The sequence below is a fragment of the Pelodiscus sinensis genome, chromosome 13, assembly GCF_049634645.1.
Source record: "Pelodiscus sinensis isolate JC-2024 chromosome 13, ASM4963464v1, whole genome shotgun sequence".
NCBI lineage: Eukaryota > Metazoa > Chordata > Testudines > Trionychidae > Pelodiscus > Pelodiscus sinensis.
In genome coordinates this window covers 2,988,800-3,014,994 of record NC_134723.1, presented here as the reverse complement: position 1 = coordinate 3,014,994, position 26,195 = coordinate 2,988,800, and the positions used below count along the sequence as shown (strand labels likewise).

General features: G+C 51.5%; 1 protein-coding gene across 9 annotated transcripts in view; it reads right to left on the bottom strand.

Moving 5' to 3' along the window:
* Nucleotides 1–409: 409 nt before the first annotated feature.
* The window catches only part of LOC102449669 (H(+)/Cl(-) exchange transporter 5), an 82,641-nt gene continuing 56,855 nt past the window's right edge, over nucleotides 410–26,195 (bottom strand). For 5 of the 9 annotated variants that reach the window (XM_075896674.1, XM_075896673.1, XM_025182136.2 and 2 more), the window contains 8 exons: nucleotides 24,997–25,119; nucleotides 24,236–24,442; nucleotides 22,993–23,073; nucleotides 19,998–20,540; nucleotides 17,346–17,532; nucleotides 14,261–14,659; nucleotides 12,062–12,278; nucleotides 410–10,676 (listed from right to left, as the gene is read on the bottom strand). In XM_075896674.1, the coding sequence (XP_075752789.1) occupies nucleotides 10,586–10,676; nucleotides 12,062–12,278; nucleotides 14,261–14,659; nucleotides 17,346–17,532; nucleotides 19,998–20,540; nucleotides 22,993–23,073; nucleotides 24,236–24,442; nucleotides 24,997–25,119 (1,848 nt within the window). In that variant the 3' untranslated portion in view covers nucleotides 410–10,585. The remainder of the gene's footprint in view (nucleotides 10,677–12,061; nucleotides 12,279–14,260; nucleotides 14,660–17,345; nucleotides 17,533–19,997; nucleotides 20,541–22,992; nucleotides 23,074–24,235; nucleotides 24,443–24,996; nucleotides 25,120–26,195) is intronic. The other 4 variants (XR_012895628.1, XR_012895629.1, XR_003088347.2 and 1 more) reach the window with 4 other exon arrangements.

Below are 26,195 nucleotides of genomic sequence, written 5' to 3'. Positions count from 1 at the left end.
AACAGAAACCAGCCAGCCATCCCCACCTAGAGCACAAACAGCAAGACAGGTTGGATTCTGGAGTTTCCTTTTTAATTCTCTAAAAATGACTGGGAATACAGGGTGAGAAAGAAAATTAAGGACTAATTGTAAAGTCCGCATATGCTGTTTACAAATGAAAAGGAGATTGGACACTCTTCAGGGGTAGGGGAGTGTGTGTGTTTCCTGGCTGCTATGACACCACCAATATTACCAACAGGAAACACTACCTTTTGAGAGGTAGCCATCTCCCGTGGGCATTTCTAGAGCGCCTCTCTCAGGGATAGTCACCTAGGAGCCCGTATTGCTAATCCAAAGTCCTCCATCAGGCTCTCAAAAACCATGACACCGATTGAAAAAATGGTTCTCTTCTTTGTTTGGGGGGGGGGGGGGGGGTGTCTTTTCCTTGGCCTCCAGCTCCCTGCCGCTTTCGGAGGGGACCCACTTCAGCCTCCCGACTTTCTCCACAAATCGGGCTGGAAAGGCAATATTTAAACAAACGAAAGCAGAGTCTCCTGCCATCGCTTGATTTCTGCGACTGGGGGATGGGACGCGGGGAGGCTGCCATGTTGAGAAAAACACTGTCGTGACACCCGTCTCATAGACAACACCTGCCCAGGGTTGAACAGGAGCTGCCTGCTGGGCCAAGCGATTCATGCACTAGGGGCACACAACCGGCTGTGCACCTGTGTTACCACGTATGAGCGAGCTGTGGGAATGAAGGCCAGGGTCCAAAGAAAGTTTAGGGGTGAAACAGAGATTCTAGCAGACCCTTTTCTGTCTGCTTGGAGCTGTGTGCATATGGGGAGAAGATGCAGAGATCTATGTAGACAGGTAATAGTCAGAGGCATCAGCCGGAGTCAACGGTTCATGAGTTGTATCTGAAACACACTGTGTGCATTTATAGTTAGTACCCCCCCCCCCCTACACACACCCCATCCAGCGTGCTGTGTCATTCAACTGTTTGTAGGGCCCGTAACGTTGTGCATGAAAAATGATCCAGTTCCCAGAATCAGAGAATACAACAGTACGGGGGAGGGAAGAAAGGCCCACGAATAACCTGGGAATTTCAGCAAGCAGGGTTGGTGACAGACTCCGACCACCACCAGCCCCCTGGTTATTTTCAAAGCTCTCTCCGCAATGGAAAAGGCTCGACACGCCTGGCTCAGAGAGACGCAGAAGCGGAGCACAGCCCTGAGCGCGAAAAGCAGCCCCATTTCTACCCTCTGCCTGACCCAGACAGATTTGACAGCCTCAAGATTTCCCTGCAAATGATCCGATCCCCAACCACTCCGCCCCGTGAAAGGCACCCACCAGCATGAAGAATTCACTGGGAACAACTGGATCGCACACTAGCAGCATCAGAGACATTACAAAACAACACTCCCCCCCCCCCCCCACCAAAGTGTTTTTCCAACAGCAGAAATCTCGCCATTCTCATTTGATGTGCCTCAGACTTTCAAAACATTCCCCTGCTGTCAGGAGGCCCATGAGACATTTTGGGAGAACAGTTTTTTTTTTTTTTTAACAAAAGAAACCGGGAGGTGGTTCAGTTGTGGGCGGTGATGAAAAATTCCGATCAGCCTGAATCCTTGGAGCTCCGTAATGTTTAATCTGGTCAACAAGCACCTTCAATTTTACAGCCACCAGTACAGTATCTTAATCTTTATTGCCTTGGGATTCTGTTGACTCTGAAATCACTGCGGGGAAGCGCATACGCGGCTCAGACAAACACCCTCAACCTCAGGCAAACTGCCAGGCGGGCCTGTCTCGCCCTTTGTCTCGGAACAACTCGAGCTAAAACCTCCCCCGCGTGTGAGTTTTCTAACCAGTCCTCTCCAGCCGCAGACCCTCTGTTTTGTTTAGTCCCCCTTCCAAACTGAACTGGTTTAGGTCCCAAAGACGGCGCAAGCGCACACAGGGAAGGAGGAAACCCACGAACGTCAACAACTCCCGGAAATGTCTTGGAACAGCGTAAATAAACCTTGCGGACAGTATTGTCCTGTCTGAGGAGGGTGGGGTTGCGGCGGTACCGGGGAAGAGCTAGCTACTATTTAAAGCATCAGGGAAAAGGTTTCAGTCGCATTCGGCACGATTCGGCCCCTTTTCTGTGGATCCAATGCCAGCGTGTACTGCTCCAGGTCATTCGGTTTTCTGCTGCCTCTGCTATTATCAACTCTGCAGGCAACGATGGACACACACGAACACATCTCTTCCTTTGGCCAACTGTTAATGATTAATGGCCAATGTCAAGCAAAAGGGCGGTTACGCGCAGTCTGCATTCACAGGGAGACACAGAGCTTTGGAAAAGCAAAAGGGGGCTAAGAGGCGGAGGATCTTGTGGCCTTGCTCACACGTTCACTGGCAATTGGTAAAGGCTTGGCCCGGAGTCGGCCAGCTGCTCATAAGGAGGCGGCACTTTTCCCCACAGGCAATTAAATGTGGCATGCTTGCAGTGGGGACGGTGGGAGGGACGTGAGCGCTAATGCGGTGTAGGCGCGTGGGTGCGGACAAGAGCTAGTAGGGATTTCAGGTGCCTAACTCGAGGAGATCTGAACCAGCCATCAGGTGGGACGAGAGGCAGGCAGATCGCATTTAACCCTGCGCCTGGCCCTCAGCCCACGCACCCAGATCCCGCGCAGCTTACTCACGCGCCCAGATCCCGCGCGGCTTACTCACGCGCCCAGATCCCGCGCGGCTTACTCACGCGCCCAGATCCCGCGCGGCTTACTCACGCGCCCAGATCCCGCGCGGCTTACTCACGCGCCCAGATCCCGCGCGGCTTACTCACGCGCCCAGATCCCGCGCGGCTTACTCACGCGCCCAGATCCCTCGCGGCTTACTCACGCGCCCAGATCCCGCGCGGCTTACTCAACACACGCAGGCTACTGAGCGGCTCCAAACTGAGGCCCTCAGTGATGGCAGCAACCGGCACTAACCAGAACAGCTATCCGCTCGTGCTCTGCGCATGCACCCTGCCTGGGCCTGGGCAAAGCAGGGCACGGGGGCTGCACAGGGGGGTGATGGTGGAATCTCCACCTACAAGCTCAGCCCCCCTCATGCTCACGCTTCACCCAGTGGAGCCTCTGACTGCAACCCTAGGAGATCCATGCTCTCTGGACTGGTAGGTGGGGAACCAGGGCGGGACGCTAGTGCGTGTGCTCCCCGAGAGACTGCAGGGACCCCCCCCCCCCCCCCACACACACACGGTACTGGGCAGCAAGCTCTGCCCACCAGGGTGGACGCTCACTGGCAGTTTCAGGGGCAGGAATGGATCCCAGAGGCATCCCTGCTCTCCTACCCATCGCCACCGTCTGAAATGCAAATCGCTCGGTACCTGGTCCAGGGAACTTCCATCGCCCCCCCATCAACGCAGCCTCTTGCGGCTTTCTCGCCTCGCTGCGCCTTCATCTCCCAGGCTGCACTGCCCCCTGGTGGCCACCGTACGCCACAGGTGCTGCTGCTACTCCCTGCCCCATACAATCATCATCGAACCCCAGGGCCGGCAGAGACCTCAGGAGGCATCAGTCCAGCCCCCTGCCCAGAGCAGGACCAGCCCAACTCAATCAGCCCAGCCAGGGCTTTGTGAAGCCAGGACTTAAACACACCTCCCGGGATGAAGAGTCCACCCCCTCCCTAGGGAACCCAGCCCAGGGCTTCCCCACCCGCCTAGGGAAATAGCTTTTCCTAATCTCCCACCTAGACCTCCCCCAGCTACAAGAGCACACGGGAGCTGGTTAAATCCGGCCTCGCACCCTCCCGTCAGCATCCCAGCTAACTGGCCAGCCAGCCCCGCGGGAGAGAGCTGCTGCAGCCCAATTATTGTGGCACGTCCCCTCCACAAGCGTAGGGTAACACCGCAAACCCCGACGACTTTGTGCCCTCGGTGACTGCTTCCTTCATCTGCCCCCCCCCGCCTCCCCCCACTCCCAGCCTGATTTAATCTGGTCTGCAAAAATCCCCAGTGAGAACACAGAGGCAAGAAACCAGTTGCTGAGCCTGCCCCGAAATGCTACAAACCAAAGCGCCCCAGCCCCCAAAGCAGCGTTCTACGACTCAGCCTTCCCTCCCCACTGCCCTCGGCTCCAGCCCAGCCAGGGCCCGGGGAGCGGAGCAGGGGTACCACACGCAGCAACGTTCCTTAGGACAAATCCAGGGGAGGGCGGAGGATTTCAGCTGGGGTGGGGCTCAGGGAAGATGGACAGGCGGTGACGCCCGCTCTGAAAAGTGCAGACGTGGGGCAGGACGAGGCAAATAACATCGCAATATTCATGTTACCAAACCAGGCCGTAGCCCCCAAGCGAGAGTTACATTCAAGGGGCGTTTCAATCGTCTGTATGCCGCGTATTGAGAATATTAAAAATAAATTAACCCCAGGGCCCCTAACAACAGTTCCCACAGATACAGGCCCCGTCCTAGGAGCACCTCTCGCCATACTGGATCCAGGATACGCACCGAAGTAGGGCAGCCACCTCCCCCTGCGTAGGCAGCTAGGGTGGAGTGGGGTGGTGGCACCTCTGCATATATAAGGCTACGAACATCTCCACCCAGGCGACGTTGGCTCCTTACCACTGGATCTGAGCACCCCACCCTCCTTAAGGGAGTGGTTTGTTTTCCTCACACCAGGCCTGTGAGGCAGGGGAGGGTTCTGCCCATTATACAGCTGGTGAAACTGAGGCTGAAAGCAGATTATCTTGCCTGAGATCGGCCTAGAACTCCCCAGTGTGCTCTCTGGCCGTGCATCCTTCGGACTCCTTTCAACACCAACCATGGGACACAAGACCGCTGCCTTTTGCAAGAGAAATCGATCGGCAGAACGATACCGGTTTAGTTATGTCACAATGGCCACCGTCCAGATGCACCGGGCTGGTCTGCACTAGGGATGTAAGAGTGTAGTCGATTAACCAATAAGAAAAGGCTGATCGGTTAATGCTAGAGACGACACACGTCTCCCTCCTCCCTTGGGAGTACATTCTTTAGCAGGCTGGCCAGCAGCTCAGCTCAGTCCTGGCTTGCACGGGAACCAAGACCTACCCCTGCTGCAGCTCTGCATTTAAAGTGTATTAGGAGCCAGGCGGGCAGCCCAGCTCAGTTCCAGCTTGTGCCAGACGGGGGCTGCTGCCACCCTGTGCTGCTGCCTCTGTATCAGAGGCAGCAACGTGGGGCAACAGGCAGACAGGCCATGAGGGGAGCTGCTGCCTGATACAGCAGGGGGTTCTTCAGGAGTGGGGCCAGAGTGCATTGGCTGCCGGCCCCCCCGCGTCACTGATAAGAATTCACGAAGTTAATCGATTATTCGATTAACCGATATTTAACATCCCGAGTCTACATGGTGAACCTGGATACACCGGTCTAATTCTGCCAGTGTCGCCATGGAGACTTGCCTCAAGTGAATTTTTAAATGGCTTTAGGTAAGTGGGACAGTTTCACTGTACGGACAAGGATCAGCTCTTGGTTATTCAGTGCCCTGTCAGTCACAGCTCATTTGAATACAAAGGTGGGAAAACAACGTTTGAGCTCGCAAGGTGCTGATCAGTTCATACCTTGCCCAGGCCTGGCGCCTATTTAATGAGAGGAGGGCAGCCAGCGAGGAACAGATCACGCCCCAGGGACCTGCTCTTTCGGCGCGATTCCCGGGGGTTCTCATCTGTCCTCAGTTCCCGACAGACGCAGAAATTCCTTTTGCGTCTCCGCTGTAGGCCAGAAACTCATGGGGCTGTGGCACAGCTGGGCTGGGAAGGGCCACGTGTTTCAGTCACCACAAAACGGCCTGCAAAGAGCGTGCGGCCTCTCACACCCCCTCTCCTGGCTTCTTCAGCGGGAGCGGGAAGGCCTGAAAAGTTAAACTGTGTCTGCTTATTTGTAACGGGAGACGCACAGTCTTTCCCTCCTTCCCTGGTTTTGGCGGTGGGCTTGTCAGATGCCGGGTGCGTGGGTGGGTTTCCCTCAGCGTCCCATTCAAAGGGCAGAGACGCTACCATTGCCACAGAACAGCTCATCGAAGTGCTGGTCGGGCATGCGTGGGACAGAGGGGTCAGACATTTTGAAAGAACAACCTTGACTCAAAACCTCTTCCCCTCTCAATTGTTAAGGCGTTTCTCACTGCTGCTCTCTGACCAGTTCTCCAGTCCTCCTCAGAGCCATCCTGCATAACAGGGAAGTTGATTTAAAACCCTCTTTTCGGGGGGGGGGGGGGGGGGGGGAAATCTTTCAGGCCCTATTACTTCTCTGGTACACTTTTCCTGAAAGTCACCTTTAAGTCTCTCCTACTGATGTAACATCCTGGTTAATCAGTTAACCAGTTAAACCTTAACTGATTAAGCAGGGTCCCGCTGCCACCCTTCCCCTCTGTGCTGGGGGGCTGGCTTCTGCTCCTATACCCACCCCCCACGGGGGAAAGCAGCAGAAGTCTGCAGTCCAGTGCATGGGGGGAAGGCCCAGCTTCCAGTGCATGGGGGGGGCAGGTCCCTGCTTCCCCTGGGGGGCTGGAGCTGCCCTGCACCCGTAGGGGGCTGTTCCCAGATAGCCAGTTCACCGTTCACATCCTTAGTCCCACCTGTGGCCACCCCAACATTAATTACCTCGGGCCACGATGATACATCACCACCTTAGCCTCCCCTTGGTTTGGTCCTCCAAAGAACCGGACCCGCCAATTGTGGGAGGAATTCCAAGCTAAGGATGTTACATTTCGATGAATCAACTAATCGAGTGGATGGAATTTCCATCGACGACTGAATCGGGGGGATGCTTGCTGTCCCGCTGCTCTCTCCCGTTGCCACGTCCACGGCTCTTGTACATTTCAAAGGAGGTGGCGCAGCAGTGGCGACATGGCGGCCTCCCTTGCTCCCCACGGAGACAGGGCTGGCGGGAGCCCTCCTCCTTGCTGCCTCTCTCTGACAGAGTGATAGCTGAGTGATACTCGACTATCCGATAAACGACTAGTCGCTTACATCTCTATTCCAAACTTCATCGGAGGCCAACAGAACTGTCAGCCATTTCCCACTCCTCCCGCGATGCCCCAGGCTGCCTCTCCCCTGCTCCATCATGGGAACGGCTACCAAGCAAGGTCTCCCCGAACGGGAGCGCCACCCCGCCTGCTTTGCCACGCTCCGGGCCACCACAGCAGCCTCTAGGAACGGAAGGAAACCGACTGTGCAATGCAGCGAGCCAGCTTCCCTCTGGACACCGGCTGGCGGCTCAGAAGGACGCAGTGCGAAACCAAAGCAAACCCACAGAAACGCTGCCTGAGACCAACAGTCGGTCGGCTCGCACCTCGCTCCGATAGGACGCCAGGCAGGGATTTCCTGCCATTAAGACCCAAAGCCTTTCAGTGCCGGAAATTTTATTTCGTGAGCAGCATTCCAGCAAAACCCTTTCTCCTCTGGAACATCTGGCTTGTTTTTGCAGCTCAGTACCACGTCTACACCCGTGGCTTCTGGTAGGAGCAGCACCAGATCCTCTCCGTGGCACACGTGCCGACCCGACGCACGTTGAGTGGGCTAAAGCCGGGGGTGATCCTGGCCTAGCTCTCTGCCACGTTGCACCCCGCGGTGTTTGCCGTCCCGCTCCCACACGGCAGTAACCAGTAGCTCCTTCCCCGGGGGACACGGGAGCCCAACACATGACGCACTTGACAGCACTTGATCTCTAAATAATTCCCCTTTGGTCGCGTTTATAAGCGGGGCGTCCGCACGACCAAGCCCCTTGTTTCGATAGAACGGGCTGCGTAATTCGAAATCTGTCCTCCTGCTTTCCTCAGGGAAGAACGCTCATTTTGAAATGGTTATTATGAAATGCCAGGAGTGTGGATGCACCGGTGCTGCTATTTCGAAATAACGAACCGTTCAAACCACTTCCCTCTTTCCCCCTCCCCCGCCGTGCTCCCTTGGGCTCTGAGGTAGCACATCCCCGTTAACGGAACCGGCCTTGGATCCATTTTGAGGCTTCCCTGTAGCACAGACATGGGGGAGGGATAGCTCAGTGGTTTGAGCATTGGCCTGCTAAACCCAGGGTTGTGAGTTCAATCCTTTTGGAGGCCATTTGGGGGCAAAAATTTGTCAGGGATGGTACTTGGTCCTGCTGTGAAGGCAGGGGACTGGACCAGATGGCCATTTAAGGTCCCTTTCAGTTCTAGGAGATAGGCAATCTCCATTAATAGTTTGATTGTTAAACCAGATGTTGAATTTACTAATTTCCTAGTGTCGACATGGCCAAAGACACAAAACTGGGACCATTAGGTGCATCTGGTTGAGCATTTGAGTCTTCCACACCTAAGGCAGCTGCAAGACACAAGAGCTTACCGCCATTCCTCGCCTCCCTGACGTGTGAGAAGAAAGCCAAGTTCTGCGTCAGGAACATGGGGGAGAGGGGGTACACAAAATGACACTTGGTCTCTGGATGAATGAGATTTGTTTGGGGTAGGGTGGATTCTAGTTTAGCCCCAAATAGCTTTTCGTGGCGTTCTAACCAACCCTGGGCATTGCTCTGAGCAGCCAGGGGCAGGACTCTGAAAATGGGATCCTACAGCTTCGCGGTAAACAGACTCCGACGGCAACTCGCTGATAACTGAGGAGAGCTCTAGAGACACAAACCTGCTTGTGGGGAGCTGCCAACGGTTCCCACTCCTGTCAGAGAGGGACCAAACAGCTGTCTCCCGCTGCACACGGATCCGGAAGACAAAGTCCCGGTGTTGATTTTCCAAGCCGGAGATACTGACGTGGTGTTAACAGTCTGGTCTGCTGACTTGACTCCTGTTGAACAGGAGAAGCAAGTAGCAGCCGCTGTCACCTTGTTCCTCAAGCTCCTGAAGCAGCCGTGACAGCTCCCAGCAGCTGGAAAGGCTCAGAAAACATTTGATCTGTGCTTCAAGCGGAAACGAGCAGATTTGCCCTGAAGGGAACGGTTAGTGCTCACGGAAGTTCAAGTTACCCAGAGCACAGAATTACCATGGGCAGCCTAGACAGTGTGAACTTCCCACGGGTTGTATGGGCTTTGTCTAAGGGCAAGGGGGTTTCAGTCCCCAAGATCCTTCTAGCCTGTAGCCAAGACAGCCCCAAAAGGAGCCAATGAGTGCTAAATGGAACGTCTGTCCCAATGACCCAATGCTTGCCCTCCAGGAACTAAACCCACAGGCTACGCGTAGGCAGATGGAAACTCGGCCATTGCTTTTGGCAGCTCAACTACTGAGAGCTTGAGTCTTCCACACCTAAGGCAGCTGGAAGACACGTGACCTTAAAGCCATTTGTCAGCTCGTGGCCCTGAAGCATGAAAAGGGAACAAAGTTCTGTGTTAGGCCGGGGGAGGGACTATCTGATGAAGTTTTGCTCAGGCAAAACTTTTGACCACTTCCCTCCACTCCGCAGGTGTTAGAGCGGGCCAGTCGACCTAGGGTGGGTGCTAGGATGAAAAGGCTGGATTCTGATTGCTCTTCTGCACATGGAAAGCGTCAGTAAATGGTCAATAATTCATTCACGGACACGGATTCAATTTCCCTGACTCTGGGACCAACGGAATCGGGGAGGACCCTCCTGCAGGAGGGCAGGCAGGCAGAGTGTGAATTGCATAGTTGGTGGGGACTACGCAGGCCGTGGCCGTGTGCTCATTCCCAGAGACTGGATTTCACCCTGAGCTCAGCACAGAACAGGGCCGGGAAGCAGAGAACAGGATGCGACCCATGTAAACATTTGGTGGGGCGGCCCCCCCCAACGAGAGACATACCTTACTCAGCAGTGTCTTATGTTGAAGGCTAAGAGGTCAGCTGTGCAAAAGCTGTAACATGATCAGGGGTTGTGTGGAAGGAGCACAGTAAAACACAGGCGATAAACTCAGGACTCTGTTAACACTTTCATGGCTCATGATAGAGAAGGACAAACCCTTGCTCTGAGCCAACCAGAGGAGAGTGGCATGAACGTAACTGGCAGCTCCCCCTTTGGGTACTTTTCGATGAGCAAATCAGCAGGTAACTTAATCCAGTGAGAGAAGACAAACAGAAGCTTCGTCCTGATTAGAAGCAGAACCAAGTGCTCCCGTAGCTGGACCTGCATGCAGGAATACGTAGATTTACCTGGGGTTCCAACAGAGAACTAAAAAGCCCTCTTACCATTGTGCCGATTGCTTTTAGACGCCTAAGCATACTAGGAGATTTGTGTTTTCACCAAGCAGCTGTCTGGCAATTTGTGGCCCTTGGTGTCTCTCAGTGCTGTGGGCCATTCTTCTCCTCCATGGCTTTTGAAGGCTTAAAAGGTAGCTTGGCTTTCTTCCCCTCCCAACATTAGTTATCAACGTTCAAATAAAAGAAAGGGAACAGACTTAATTCTGTAGCATTTTGCTTTTACTCCTTCATGGAATCTTTCCAATGCAACTTCACAAAAGCATTATAATAAAGTCTGGTCTTCTAAAGAGAAGATTATTTCCCACAGATTACGTAGTGCAATTGGTTATTTTGTAGAAAAACATGATCTTCAGCTCCATACAGGAAAACCCTGAAGATAGCTCCAGTTTCTTAATAAAAATAGAGGAGGGAATCCCAGGTCTGTGTGTTGAACACCCCATACGTATGGGTCTGTTTTTAATTGAAGAGTATGGAATCCGGGTCTTGATTAGCCATCTGTGCAATGTGCTTTAATACGTCCTTTTTGGTAATGATCCCAAGCAGCTTCCTGAAAAAAATAACAGATCGTTAGCAGATGAGCCCCTCTCTCAGATTTTGCCTCCTAAGGAATCTGATGGCAATTCACAGCCACGATGGCCATCCAATGTTCCCATGGCTCGGAGTGGAACTGATTTTTGGAGCCCAGCACCAGTCAATCCAGTTTGGGTAGCCTTATCGAGGCAAGCAGATCTATTCCAATTAGCCAATCATCTACTTTAATTCTCCCCCCACAACGGTCTTCCACAGGTTTATCTTACAACATTGCCTTTTGCATTCACGGAAAGAAAATCAATAGACTCTCCCATACACACAGACCCCTGCCCTCCCTCCACACAGCTCAAGGGGAAGAAGGCCTGGTCTCTCGGGTGCGGAGACCTGACACAGTGCTGTGTAACGGCTTTAACGCACTGCCCCGCCCCCAGTGTACTGCCTTTTCCAACACGGTCCATTGTTCTGCACCTGCTTCCTACGTTTGCTATGCTTTGAATTCTGTTCAGTTAATCGCATGTAAATCTAGAATGACTCTGGCTAAACCAATGGGGTTATTCTGGATTTACATCAGTTTCAAAGGAGAGATGAATTTGGCACATCTACACTTCTGGGAAGATCGACGCTCCAGAGGTTGAACTTACGGCATTTGATTTAGCAGGTCTGGTAAGGACTAGGGATGGTAAATGTAGATTCATTGACTATTTGATGAGTTTATTAGAGTTCCATCGACTATTGGATTAATCGATAAGGGCGCCTTCACCTTTGAACTGTAGCAAGAGCCCTACCAGGCTCCCGTACATTTCAAAAGGAAGCCCTGAGGGAGTGTGGGGCCAGCAGGGAAGGGACTGCCTGTTCCCTGCCGGGCTTCTGCTTTTGAAATATACAAGAGCCCCGCTGGAGCACTTGTATATTTCAGAAGCAGTACTGCAGCTTGCAGCAAGGTACCGTTTCCCATTGTGCCTCTACTTCCCCTGCCCCCCACGGAGACGGTGTTGGGGGCGGGAGGGGGAGGAACCAGCTTTAAAGCCGGCTATGCCCAGCACCGGCTCCTGCTCCTCCCACTTACTGCCTCTCTGATAGAGGCAGAAAGGGGGAAAGTGACTAGCCACATCACTCACGTGCCTAGTAAGGACCCACTAAATCGAATACTGAAGGCAGCCCCATCGACCCCAGAACTCTGCGCAGTCGCAAGTGATGAGAGCGCGTCTCCCGTCGACTTCCCGCTATGGGGCCGCCCCAGAAAAATCAATGCAGGGCATGCCGACTCTAACCACGCAATGCATTTGGCGCTGCGCACCGTGCCTCGATTTCCCGGCCCGCGCAGACCTGAGCGAGCGACGGTCCATGCTTTGTGCTCCGCGCTCAGGCTCCCGGCCCCGTGCCCCCGTGCGGCGCGCTCACCCGTTGTGAGTGACGAGACACTGGCGCAGTCCCAGCTTGCGGAATATATCCACAACTATCTCCATGGGCGTTTGGTCCGTCACGGTGAAGGGGCTGAGGTCCAGGATGCTCCTGAGCTTAAGCATGGACGGGGAGCTCGGAGGCAGCGGAGGAGAGTGGTCAGTGAAATAAATAACTGAGGTGCTCACAATTCCATCCTGCTTCTTCCGGGCATTTTCTGGGTGAGACACACGGGGGGTTAGAGAGGGGAGACATTTCGAGCTCGGGTCTCTGCTCGCTTCCCTAGAGCTTCAAAGGGTCAGGCTTTCACCTGCGCAAGCAAAGGAGTGGCACAGGCTCTCCCCCACACCTGTCCAGCCACCTGCGAGGGAGGGATGAGGGCCCTGCAGCCAACTCCCTTCTCTGCAGCTGAGCACATCCCGGGGCACCGTCCACAGGACATGGGGCTCTGCACCGAATGGCATTCGCCACCGCGTCTGGATTAACTTCCTGTGGCTGCCGGACCTGCGGCGTCATCTGCCCAGAAACCCACCCAGACCAGAGCCCTTCTGGAGAGGGCTGATGACCGTGCCGGGCACAGAGGGAGTTGGCCTTCATGCAGCGCTCGTTAATTTATTCACCTACACAAAGCTTTTTAAGTGGGCCAACTGAGGCACGTGGGGTATGAAACACGTTCCTGGCTACTGCACTGGGCCTCTCCCATATTTCATAGAGAACAATATTTTATAGCAACTTAGTCGACAGGGATCACTCCGGACACCTGATTAGAAAGGAGATTCCCTCTGCCCCCATTGTTAAAGAGGTGGCCCCGTTAAGGAATTCTCCACCGTCGTACAGTTTACTAGCCGACTTCACCTCCCAACCAGCACAGGCCACTCTCCCAGCACCCGGAGCATGCCGCAGCATCTGGGCACCAGCGAACGATTGCGACTGGCTACGGTAACGAGGAGGGAGGTTTCCAGCAATCGGAATTCTGAACGGCGCCTCGCTAGGACATTCCACAATCAGATCAGGTTAACAGCTGGGAACAAGCCCTTTTCTGGGGACCTTCGGCGAGCACGAACCGCTCCACCGGAAACGCCCAGCCCCGCCGAAACGAGGCCACGCTGTAGCCCAGTGCAGTCAGGCCCCAGGAAGGAAATTGTTAAGCTGGAGAGTATTTTTCCTGCATTTCCTTCCCTCCCATTGTCAATGGCTGAAATCGGTAGGAAGAGCCGTATCGAGAGCCACCGTTCCCACACGGAGAGACAGAGTGAAGCCTGTTCTGCATGCTAGGGATGCGGACGACTCTCCGATAAGCATTTGGACTAGTGATAAGCATGCTAGTTGACTAGTCGCTTCCCCCCCCCCACCTGCTGCCTCTATCAGAAAGAGGCAGCAAGGGATGGGGAGGAAGAAGTGGGGGTGCTTCAAAGTGGCAGCGCCACGTGGCGCCCGGGATCTGCTGCTTTGAAACGCCGCATGCAGCCTGGGTCTCAGAGTCGCAGCTGACCCTGCGCTCCCTGTGGGGCTGCTGCTTTGAAAGGCCGCGGGGAACACGGGGCCAGCCCTGTGGCTGTCGCTCAAAGGCGGAGACACCTTTATCGACTATTCGATTAGCCAATTCATCGAAATTTTACATGAGCCTGGACAGGGCTGGTTCACGCAGTTCTGGGCCCCCCCTCCAAGCGCCACTGGGAGCTCACACAGTCTCCGCCAGGCGGCACTGAGGCATGAGTGGCAAACAGCCCCCCAGCCTTTTAACTGTCCCTGGGGGAGCGGAGGGTGGTGCAACCCCGCGACACCGATCCCTGCACCAGCAGGTTTGGCAGCGTCATCCCAAGCAGTCGGGGACGTGGAGAAAACACGGACAAGGCACCCTAAGGCAAGAGCCGGACCTGCTCTTCCAAGTGCATCTCGAGCTTTGCTTTTCAATGCACAGAGCGGGCAAGACGCCAGCCGCATTCCAGATTGGCTGCAGGAAGCGTCTTTCAAAAATGAGTCAGCCAATAGAAAAGTCTTTTTAGCTGCGGCCGGGCCAGAGCCCTCACGCCCCAATTTATTTACTCCCACAGAGCCAGCAGCACTTTGCACCCCACGGCGGAGGGGGATGGGAGGTTGCATGCCTCCATCAGAGGTGCCGCACAATGGCAAGAGCACTCAGTAACGAGGTGGCAGTGAGGCCCCGACTGGAGCACACTGCAGGTCCGCGACTCTTACCGATTGAGATGATGAGATCCCGCCGGAGGACAAACCCCACTAGTCTCTGGGACTCCCGGGACACCACCACCGGATAGCCGCTGTACGTGGTTTCGTTGATTATGGCCTCCACGTCCTCCACGGTCATGCTGTCCTGCGTGAGGACAGTCAGAACGGGGTCGTTCCGCCGGGGCCTCATGACGTCCATGGCCAGAGTCTTGTGGGAGAACTCCTCCTTGGCTTCCAGGAAAGGGTAACCGTTGAGACGAATATGGGCGTCGTAGATGCCCTCCCGCCCAATGGCATCTGCCACCCACTTGCTAGTCATGGCGGCAGCCATGAGAGGTACAATGTATTCCAGTCCCCCCGTGAGCTCAAACATAATCACCACCAGCGACACGGTCATCCGGGTGACTCCACCTGCAAAGCAGAAGGCAAGTCTCAGAGGCTGACGCATTCCCAAGGATTCCCCCCGGGAGCTCCCTGGGCCCTGATGTGCAACGGAGGCGTTGTACACGAAGGCCTCTACGCAAGCTGTGCGATCGGGAGGCTGTACCGGACGGACACCCCTGGCCTTCACGCTCTGCGTACAGAAGGGACACGGTTTTCAACCTGGTTCTGTGGCTGGGACTGGGTCATTACGTCTGGTTTGCTGGACTGGCTTCTCAGCGTCACTTGATGCCACGAAGCCAGGACCCCGAGCTGGCCCTGTGACTCTCCCACTGGACACAGGAAGAGCCCTAAGGAACCCACAGGCATTGGTATCGCTGGGTCCTCAGGGACTCCCGATTGTGGCTGTTTCCATGAAATTCAGGGAGTCTGCTCTTGCAAGGAACATAAGAACAGCCAGACTGGGTCAGATCAAAGGTCCATCTAGCACAGTGTCCTGTCTGCCGACAGTGGCCAGCACCAGGTGCCCCAGAGGGAGAGAACCGAACAGGTAAGGCTCAAGCAATCTCTCTTCTGCCATCCATCTCCAGCCTCTGACAAACAGAGGCTACCGACACCATTCCTACCCATCCTGGCTAACAGCCATTAATGGCCCTAACCTCCATGAATGTATCTAACTCTTTTTAAAACCCTGTTACAGTCCTACCCTTCACAACCTCCTCAGGCAAGGAGTTCCACAGGTTGACTGTGCGCTGTGCGAAGAAGAACTTCCTTTTATTTCTTTTAAATCTGTTGCCCCTTAATTTCATTTGGTGGCCCCCTACTTCTTATATTATGGGAACAAGTACATAACTTTTCCTTTTTCACTTTCTCCACGCCACTCATGAGGAACTGACAGAGCCACTGAAATCTGCTTGACAATTACACTCATTTCAGAAGTTATTTTCTTTGACAGTCCAGATTTACATTATTTATCCATTTCCCAGCAAGCCAGGACTGAGAACCATTAGTTAGTATAAAATATACATGCATCCACAGAATACATTTTTATCATCTATAAATAAAATACCAACTGGTGTTTCTTAGTCCCAGCTTGCTGGAAGGTGATCCTTGTTCCTTGGCAAGAGCACAAATTAACCCCCAAACTGTTGACAGATGCAGAATCAAGGTCCAAAACGTCTCCAGCAAGAAACAGAACAGAAAACTGTTTACGATCTGTTACTTTCTTTCAAGGTTGCTGTCCTGCCAGGCCGGGGGCATTCAGACCCTGTCTTTGCCATCTTCAGGTCCCTGGACAGCCACAGGAGAACACAAGAGGCTTTTTAAGCTGCTTTGGTTTAGCTACACAGACATTCTGAACACTGGGCAATACACACACACGTTTCCAAAGCAAAATGGATCAACTAATTCAGAAGCGCCCGAGAGACTTAAGCACCTAAGTCACTTCTGAAAACGATCCTTCAGCTCTCGACATTTTAGCCAACCAAGCTCCTTTCAGGAGTTCTCCGAGTCCCTAGCGCTACACTGAAGCCTGGTTTTCGCTTTTACATTTTTGCAATACGGGAGATTTTGCTCCAGTAATGGGCTTCTGCTGTACAGTGACTTCTCCATTTCAGCATGTGTCCCCCGGTGACAGAGCCCAAGGAGTAGAACCAGGGTTATTAAAAGCGATTGCTTAAGAGGACTGACAAAGTCCTCTGCAAGCAGGGAGTGACTGACGGATCTCTTTCCAAAACAGCCGAGAATGTGCTAAACCAGCATGTTCACACACTTCCTATTTCCCGCAGCTTCTGCACACCCAGTAAGCATTTGTGGACATCTAAATTACATTCCCCTTTTTCCTCCCCAGAACCCCAACACCAGAATGAGCCTAAAACAGTGGCCCCTAAACAATGGGGCGCCCCCCAAAGTAACATTTGAGGGGGCACAGTAAGACTTGGGCCAGGCCCCCTGGGGGAGGAGCGTGCGCGCGCGCCCCCCCCCCCCCCCCCCGAGGAGAGCACCACTCACGCCCAGCGCTGCTCTGACTTCCAGCCCTCAACTGCGACCTGGACACATTTCCACTCCCAATCCCAGAGACAGGCTCTGGCTCCAGCCCGGGCCACACCTCTTGCCTTGCTCCGCCCCCAGGGAGGAGAGGTGGAACAAAGTTTGGAGGCTACTGGCCAAAAAGCAAGTGCTCAGTTTTTAGACTCATCTGTTTTCTCTCAACAGCAGCAGCAGCAGGACCAAGATAAATCTAAACTTCTGGGTTCACCGCTTACAGTGAACACTGGTGGCCAGGAATTGCATCCCACTGAGTAGAACCCAGTCAGATATGCTCCTACTTCAGAATTGGGATGTTTGTTAGAGGGATGAAATGCTCCCAAACCAGAGCACATGAATCAGGAATTGTGCCATGAAGCAGGAAGGCTGAAGAAAGGACTAAAAAGCCAAGCGAGAGATTTAAAGGAGGTCGATGGGAGATTTACGTATACACTCAGAAAATTCCCAGGGAAGTGTTTCAGCTCATTTCCAAAGACACCCTGCGGCAGACCGGAGCAGGAGGAAATGCGATCAATACACCACACATCAAAGTTTCAAAGAGTTTCCTCTCGCCAGACGAAAGTCTGCAAAGGGAGCAGCAGCGTTTCGCACAAAGGCATTTCTCTGCAGGTCTGAAGGCAGCTCTGTAGGTAACTGAGCAAGGAGCACGCGACAAGAGTTCGTTGCTTACCTAGACACGCTGCAGCCCCAACCATTGCATAAAGGCCAGGAGTGATGCAGTCAGCCCCTTGACTGCACCAGCCGCTGAATATAGCCCAGTCGTGGTGATAGTAAGCCAGCTGCTCCATTCCCACGCCTAGGAGTCTGCCCACGATGGCACCAACCGCCATGCTGGGAATGAAGAGACCCGAAGGGACCTGCCAATAAATCCAACACGGCCGTGTGAGGTAAAGAAACACTGTGCAAAACAGACCTGGATGGGTGACGGACTTAGAAGCTGGACCCAGAATTGGGCTGGCAATCGGCATCAACATCAAAAATCCTCACACTCGGCACAGATCTCCTCCCTGCACCAGTATGTTGGCAGAGGGAAGAATTGGGGGGGGGAAGGGTACTTCAAAACGACAGCGCCACAAAGCTGAGCCAGAGATCAGCTGTGCGGTGCTGCCGCTTTAAAACGCTGCCTCTGCATTTCAAAGGGGCAGCCGTGGAGCCTGGGGTCAGCTGAGGACTCCTCAGCTGATTCTGGGCTCTGCGCAGCATTTCCCCAGAACCCGGAGTCAGCTTGGAGTCCACAGCTGATCCTGGGTTCCACTGAAATGCCGCTGGGGACTCTTGTACATTTCAAGCCGGCATCAGCAGGTCTTCCTGCTGGCCTTGGGCTGTACGCAGCGTTCCGCATTCCTCCTTTGAAATGTACAAGAGCCCCACCAGCGCTCTTGGAATGCGGAAGTGCCTTTCGACTAGTTGATGGAAATTCCATCGACTACTCGATTAGTCAATTAACCGCATTTTAACATCCCTAGGAAGGATCCATGCTGTATTGATACTGCTAGTAAGTCCTGGGTGAACAAGTAAATGCAATGTGCGCAGAGCCTGCCTTGGGTAACACCGCCGTAACGACAGCATTCAATCTCGATTCCCTACACAGTCCACTGTGTTTACCAGTCACTCACACCTGAAACAGGGCAGGGTTTGGGGGAAGGGGTCTGCTCTAAAAAACCGTGCTTCAGCCAGAGGAGATAACAGGTCATTTCAAAAACACCCAAGAACTGACAGACACTGTGCCTTATGCTATTCCCAGCTAAAGCTATGGAGCATTCCACATCCCAAAGGAAGGTTTGGGATCACACACTGCCTTACGCTTCCACCGTTAATCTGCACTCTTCTGCAAATACACACAATAGGCTCAATGCTTTCACCACGTCCACTCAGTGATGCAGCCCCAAAACACCATCTCCGATTGAAGAGGAGGTCTTGCTGTGGGTGACTGAGATAGGGCGTTCCAGCGCCCAGCTTCATTTCTTTGCTGGTGTTTACCTGCTCTATAGTCGATTTTAACTGCTTCAACACCCCTCTCCATTCAGGATTTGTTACTAGACACACCCGGTTCCTGCTGTTCTGCTTGGGTAAGTTTCTAATAAGCCAGGGTGTGTCTAAACTACATGGTTCCATCGATGGAGCCATGTAGATCAGGCTGATCGGCAAAGAGAAATGAAGCCGCGATTTAAATAATTGCAGCTTCATTTAAATTTAAATGGCTGCCGCGCTGAGCCGACAAACAGCTGAGCAGCTGTTTGTCGGCTCAGCGCGCTAGTCTGGACGCTCCCGCGCCGACCTGAAAGCCCTTTATCGACCTCCCCGTTATGCCTCGTAGGATGAGGTTTACCGGGGAGGTCGATAAAGGGCTTTCATGTCGGCAGGGGAGCGTAGTTTAGACACACCCCCAGTGTCCTATGAGAACAGAAAATTTCTCTACACATGAGTTCCCCTACGGCTTTCCAGCTGGACAGCAGCTGGGTCACTATCAATGAAACGCCCCATCAGAGTGAAAATTCCATCACTACGGTCAAAACAATCACCTCTCCCCAGCCTGGAATTTTAACTGAGCCGTGCAGTGGTCCCTCCAATAAGGTCTTGCAGGAAGCATCAGTGATTCTCACAGCCATCACCACATCATCTGCTCTGACACGGCTCGGCTTCGGAACGCCTAAAGCAACCCAATGGATATAGACTGAAAGCCTTCTCAGGAGAAAATGGGTCAGCTCTCAGGAGCACAGACTGGTACAGGGAAAGACTGAGGCCTTCCCCCAGATCCAGGGAAACAGCTTCAGGGAAAGGCTGGCATGTGTCTACACTGGGTTGTTGCTTTTGCAATCTGTTCTCTCTCAAACGCCTTGGCTTGGAGAAGGCTGCCTGGTTACCGCTGCCATTGCTCCTGGAGTAACAGATCCACAAGCACTCAAGTGACGTCAGGCGTGCTGTGCTGATCCCTGATGACTGCAGGTATGAGAGAATCGCATGATCCACTCCAAAGATAAGTGATGTGAGCCTAAGAGAGGTGCACTCAGGGTGAGGTACAACTAGCCCATGAATTGTGACAGTGGGGTGTTGCAAAACACTAAGAGCAACACTGCTAGCTACTGATAACTGGGCACAAGCAGTGTTTAGAATAGGGGTAACATTCGCAAGAGCCTGTGTGTTACTTAGGAAGCCGTCAAGCCCATTGAAAGCCCACAGGACGTAGGCTGTTAAGTCTCTTGACAATTACTACACTTGATCCTTACCATTTAGAAAGGCTGAGTGCCACTTTCTACCAGTTCTTTACAGAACACACGGATCTGAATCGTCATCCGAACAGCATCTTACATGTGGCTCTCACCTTCATGCCAAACGTGAATATGGTGATGAAGACTTTTAGGATCAGGGCCAGAGCCAGCTGCCACATGGCTGTGTAGACTCCCGGGCCGGCCGCTCGGTCCGGCAGATCATCCCCTTTGGTGCTGTTGAAGTCGTTGACGTACTCGCAGAGCTTGGAGAAATCCAGCAGCCCGCAGTCGTTGAAGAGTTCGGAGATCAGCTCGCTGGTGCTCATGCGGGTGTACTCATTGGGGAAAGCCAGGATGGCCGTGATGGCCGTGACGACAATGACCTCCAGCACAGGGTACTTGCCGAGCTTGGTTGTCTTGCGGCGTCTGCACCAGGCAATGTTGCTGCGAATAAAGAAAGATCCCCAAAGGCCACCGAATATTCCCAACAGGATGAACGGCACCAGCTCCAGCAGGTGCCAAGGGGTGTGAAACTCCACGTAAAACAGAACCAGGCGGCTGTTGCCAAAAGGGTTGATGGAGCGCAAGGTGAACGCTGCTACCAGGGCGGCAAAGAAAGATCTCCACAGAGTCTTGAGGGGAAAGTAGTAACTCACCTAAAAAAGGGGGGAGGAAGATTCAGTCATTTACTGTAAACTGGCATTAATTCCTGTCCAATAAGAAAAAACTTAAACAGTCTGGTAGCGCTTTATAGACTAACAAAACATGTGGATGGGATCATGCGCTTTCGTGGGCACAGCTGGTCATCTGAAGAAGTGGGCTGTGCCCATGAAAGCTCATGATACCATCTACATGGTATAAATACCATGAGGGATAAATACCAGGGAGGGAGAGGAATTATTTAAGCTTAATACCAATGTGGACACAGGAACAAATGGATATACGCTGGCTAGTAGAACGTTTAGACTTGAGATTAGACGAAGGTTTCTAACCATTAGAGGAGTGAAGTTCTGGAACGGCCTTCCAAGGGAAGTAGTGGGGGCAAAAGATCTATCTGGTTTCAAGATTAAACTAGATGGGTTTACGAAGGGGATGGTTTGATGAGATAACATGATCTTGGTAACTAATTGACCATTCATTATCAGTGGGAAATAGGTCAATGGAGGGATGATAGGAATTATTATAGAGAACTTTCTGGGTGTCTGGCTGGTGAGTCTTGCCCACATGCTCAGGGTTTAGCTGATCGCCATACTTGGGGTCAGGAAGGAATTTTCCTCCAGGGTAGATTAGCAGAGACCCTGGAGGTTTTTCGCCTTCCTCTGTAGCATGGGGCATGGGTCACAGCTGGAGGATTCTCTGCATCTTGGGGTCTTCAAAGTATTTGAAGGCTTCAATATCTGAGATATAGGTGAGAGGATTATTCTAGGAGGGGGTGGGTGAGATTCTGTGGCCTGCACTGTGCAGGGGGTCAGACTAGATGATCATAATGGTCCCTTCTGACCTTAAAGTCTATGAGTCTATGTTTTGTTAGTCTATAAAGTGCTACCAGATTATTATTTGTTTTTTAAGTTTTTCCTGTTCTAGACTAACTCGGCTCCCCCTCAAACTTTTGTCCAATAAGAGTCACTGCTGCCTAATGTAGGGTTAAGGACTCTAACATACACGGTCGGTACTAGATTCTCTACCTACCCCACAGTATCTACAGACAGCAATACTATACTCAACACATTCACATATGCATAGAGTAGCCTTTAGACTACTGAGCTGATGTACTGTGTGCTAAAGATAAATGGTTTTGCTCAATGAACAACCAAACATTTTTAAAACACTGGCTACTCAGTTACCAAACTGGCCTAGAAACAGCAGTGAGCCAGGGCACCGTCAGTTCCTCCTTCATTCTAAAGGAAATGACACATGCATGGCTTAGTAGCCCAGAGTGCATCAGGTGTGTACCCTACTTGGCTCGCTACTGGAGACTTCACACCACTTCATAAGAACGGCCATAGTGGCTCAGACCAAAGGTCCATCCAGGCCAGTGTCCCGTCTGCCGACAGTGGCCAATGCCAGATGCCCCAAAAGGAGGGATCACAACAGGTAATCCTCACGGGATCCCTCCCCTGTCTCCCACTTCCACAATGAGGGGGTTAAGTCAGCAGACTTCCAAGCTGTATTTACAATCGACATGTATTAACGAAAGGTTATTTCAGAGGTACAATACTAGGGAGACTGGAGAATTCTTTCCAAAACATGGTATATGCCTATGGGCTTGAAAATATGAAGGTGGCAACTTTTTTTTTTATTTAATAAGGCAGAGGAAGGGCATCTCGATGACCCCCCTGATTAATACAGGTGTCTCATATCAGGTAACCAGGGCTGATCTCGAGTTCTATTCTTGACTGGTTGCATGGAAAAGAAGTTTTGCAGTCAGTTGGATCACTGGTGGGCATCTGCTGCACAGAAAGCCCGTGCCCAGCAGGGAAAGTGACTATGGCTGTGAGGATGTTGTGTTACACAGTGCTGACAGCTGGGCCAAGCGACAGGGTACACTTCACCGTCCGTGCTGCACGAGTGCGGAACTCTAAGCCACTGCAGCTACCATGATCTTATCACTCGCTGGGAACAGGAATGAGACGGCTGCTAATGATACAATTAAAATCCATCTGTGTGGCTTGTGGCCCCTCAAACTCAACTGCACGACAAGTCTCCTTGAAGAGACCCAAGGCTGGATTCCCAAGGAGGACAGAGATTAGGATGGAGATGAACTGGCAGAAGGTTTTTGGTTTTTTTTAATGCAGTGCGAGAGGAAGTTTGGGGAACAAGACTGAAAACTGGGGCAGTGGGTTACAGGTCAGTACCGGAGGGCTATGTGGGGGACTTAACAGCATCGCTGCAAAAATAAGGACGCTAATTCACACCCTTCAGAAGTAAGCCTTTCAGATAAAGCGCTTGGTTGACTCATGGAAACATTCACGTTGCAGACTCCAAATTGTATTTAACGGTGCATGCTTCCTTTGCATGACAATAGACCCAGAAGGGACTGAAGTGCTGTATGTTTAAAGAGCAGGATCAATTCAGTATTTGTGAAATAAAATGCAAAGTTTTGATTACCTCTTCCAGACTGAACAACACCCCTCCGATTGGTGCACCAAACGCTACAGACACGCCAGCAGCTGCAGCAGCTGACAAAACCTGAATCAAGAGGTCAGAAGTCAGATATGTAGACAATGGTTACATTGTCCCTTTGTTCAAGCAGGTACATTTTGTACAACTCAGATTTCTATTGTGCAGCTCACCTAATGGCTGACTTGATTTAAAATATGACCATCGTAAACAGGTGGAATGACCTAAGTCAACCGGAGATGTACAACGTTCCATTAGTTACAAAAAACTTTAACCTTTAAAGGGCTCTCTATTTAGTAATTGATGTAATTCACAATTACCTCCTCCCTCCAATTTCACATTCTGCATTGTTCTGGGGGAAAGGTTCAATATAAAAAGTCACCATCGCATCTCAGTAGTGTAAACACAAAACCGTATTTTCTGGTTAATTTTACAGTGAACAATCACATGGCTATCTGTATTCCTTACAGCTTCTATCCCGTGTACAAGAATTCATTCACAAAAAATTCTAAACAAGAGACTCTGGAGTCATTCACGACTCCAGTTACAACACTATTTTAAGACACAATGTAGGTATTTATGGTTGCCGGAAAATAATGCGGACAAGAGGATACTAAGCGTCTCACTCACTTTCCGAGAGTCACCATAAAATGTCATAGGACTTTACAATAGGACTCATTTACAGAATTCTCAGCTGTACTAGTTGGGTGCATTATAAGAACCTATCGCCATGGTATTTGAGTGTCTAATGGTCCAGTTACTCATGCTGAATAGTGTTTACTCCTATCCAAGTCCACAGAGCATCACTTGACCAAGTACTAGAACTCATAAGGCTGCAGAATCAAGCACCTGGCAAGTTGTGTCACTTGCTAATATATATGCCCCAAGCTAGCGGAATCTCTACTCTCCTACATTGTGGAACGGTATCATTTCTGGATAGAAATATTTTCACAGAGGAAGCCAAAACGCAAATGTTTTGCTCCCAGTACAGCATTGTATTGGGTTAAGAAGCTGGTGCTAGATTCCTTACCAATATAAGCAGCACTATTATATGCAGCACCTTACATATATACACAGAGCAGCTTTCGTACTGGTGTTCGCATGCTGTATGCTCAACAGAAATTGTTTTATTCGATGACCTGAGAAGCACCATTCTATATTTTTACGCTAAAATGGTGATAAGCCCTTCGGCACCAAGTGCAACACCACAAATCTTCCCGTGCATTTTTACCTCTCTGCGCTTGGCTTCGTTTTTTCGGTATTTGGTGAAAAGGTGACACAAGATGTTTCCACAGCAGCAAGCAACGTGCACCAAAGGGCCCTCTTTCCCCAAACTCAAGCCTGACGATACTGCCAACACCAATGTAACAGTTTTGATGATCAGGGTCCACTTGCCCAAATAGCCGCGAATGATGAAACCGCTCAAGATCGTTTTGATCTGAAAGTCAAAGCCGAGTTTTACAGCCGTTCATTCAAATCTTTCATCTGCAAACTGGCTGGGTCTCTATTTATTAGAGGCCCACTAAACTGTCAAGAACTTTGTTTTACGGCTTTATTAAACACTATATAGATGTTAAACAAGTTTTTCTTTATTGTCATTGAAAGTGAAACAAAGTTAACTGTTCGGTCACTCAAGCCAGCAAAACTCTGCAGTTAGCAGAGTGCTCCGAGTGCTGTACAAACAGTCGTGTTTGTTTAACTTCTATGATGACATGCTAGTAGTTACGGTGTTCTAGGAAATAATTCTGGAATCATGACTTGGAGACACGGGAGACTAGTTCTGTTTTAATACTGCACTTTGAAATGAAGCAAAAAATTACACCATTCTGATTCTTTTCTAGTTTTAAAGAGCAATTTTCCTTAAAATTGCCCTGGTATTGTCATCTTTTGATGGAGAATTACATCCCTCCGCAACGCCAGGGGCAACCTTTAGCCAAACGATGGAAAATATTTCAGAGTGATTTGTTGGAGGAAAGTGAATTTCAGACTCACCTCCGGGATTCCTGAGCCACAAGCATAAGGCGCAAATCCCCTGACGAGTAACACTGCCAGCAGAGAGAATACCAGTGCCCAAAGAACATACATGAAGTAATTGAGAATGTACGCAAATGCCCCCTGAAACAGAGACAAAATTGCTTGATTTAGACCAGTGGTTCCCAACCTTTTGGGGCTGCCAGGCACCCGGGGGCGGGGCCACTCACGCGCCGGGCACCCAGGGGCGGGGCCACCCATACACTGCGTGCTGGGGCCAGCGCTGCTCCTGTGCCGCACGCCCAGGAGCCGTCAACGCCCATGCACCGCGCACCTGATGCCGGCGCTGCTCCTGTGCTGCATGCCCATGAGTGGGAACGCCGATACGCTGTGTGTCCGGCGCCGGCACCGCCCAAGGGCCACGTGCCAGCCCCAATTACTCGGCGGGCGCACAGAAATGGCCCGGCAGGCGTCATGGCACCCGCGGGCACTGCACTGGGGACCAGATTTAGACGGTCACTCTCGATCACACTGTCTATGAAATATTTAGACAGGGAGGAAGGGAAGCATGTAGGATGTGTGTTTCGTACAGGCGACCCCTTAGTACACGACAAGCCAAAAGAGAAGCAATGGGATATCTTGTAAGCATAAAGTACGTTGACCAATAAAGTGGACTGTGTGTCTTTAAGAAGAGGCTTAATTTAGAGGACAGAGATCTACACCACCTGAACAATTATGAACATCGTACTTATTGGACACACCAGCACAGAATACAAGCTCTTAATCCATTTCTTTAAAACAAACAACAACAAAAATAAATTCTGCATTGCCCTAAACTATGCAAAAACTTGAGGCCAGACTCAAATCTGTTAGCATACAGATACCTTTACACAAGAACCTTAAACCACGAATAGTTCCGCAGCATCTTAGAGACTAACAAAAAATGTAGATTAATAAGCTATCCTCTGCCCTTACTGAAATTGTCACAACTAACATAGCTAGACTTGAAAGGAATAGATTTTTATTGGCAAATGCCGGTGCGTATCAATTTCACTGTACACACACAAACTGAAAAAAATATATTTCCACCAGTAATAATTTGAATTTCCAAAAAGACAAAGAGAAACACTACTTAAGAACCTAAGAGCTTGATTTGAGGATATTTACTTTCTAGATTTTGCCATGTGATTTTGAAAATTGGTGTCAGAACCATTATAGAG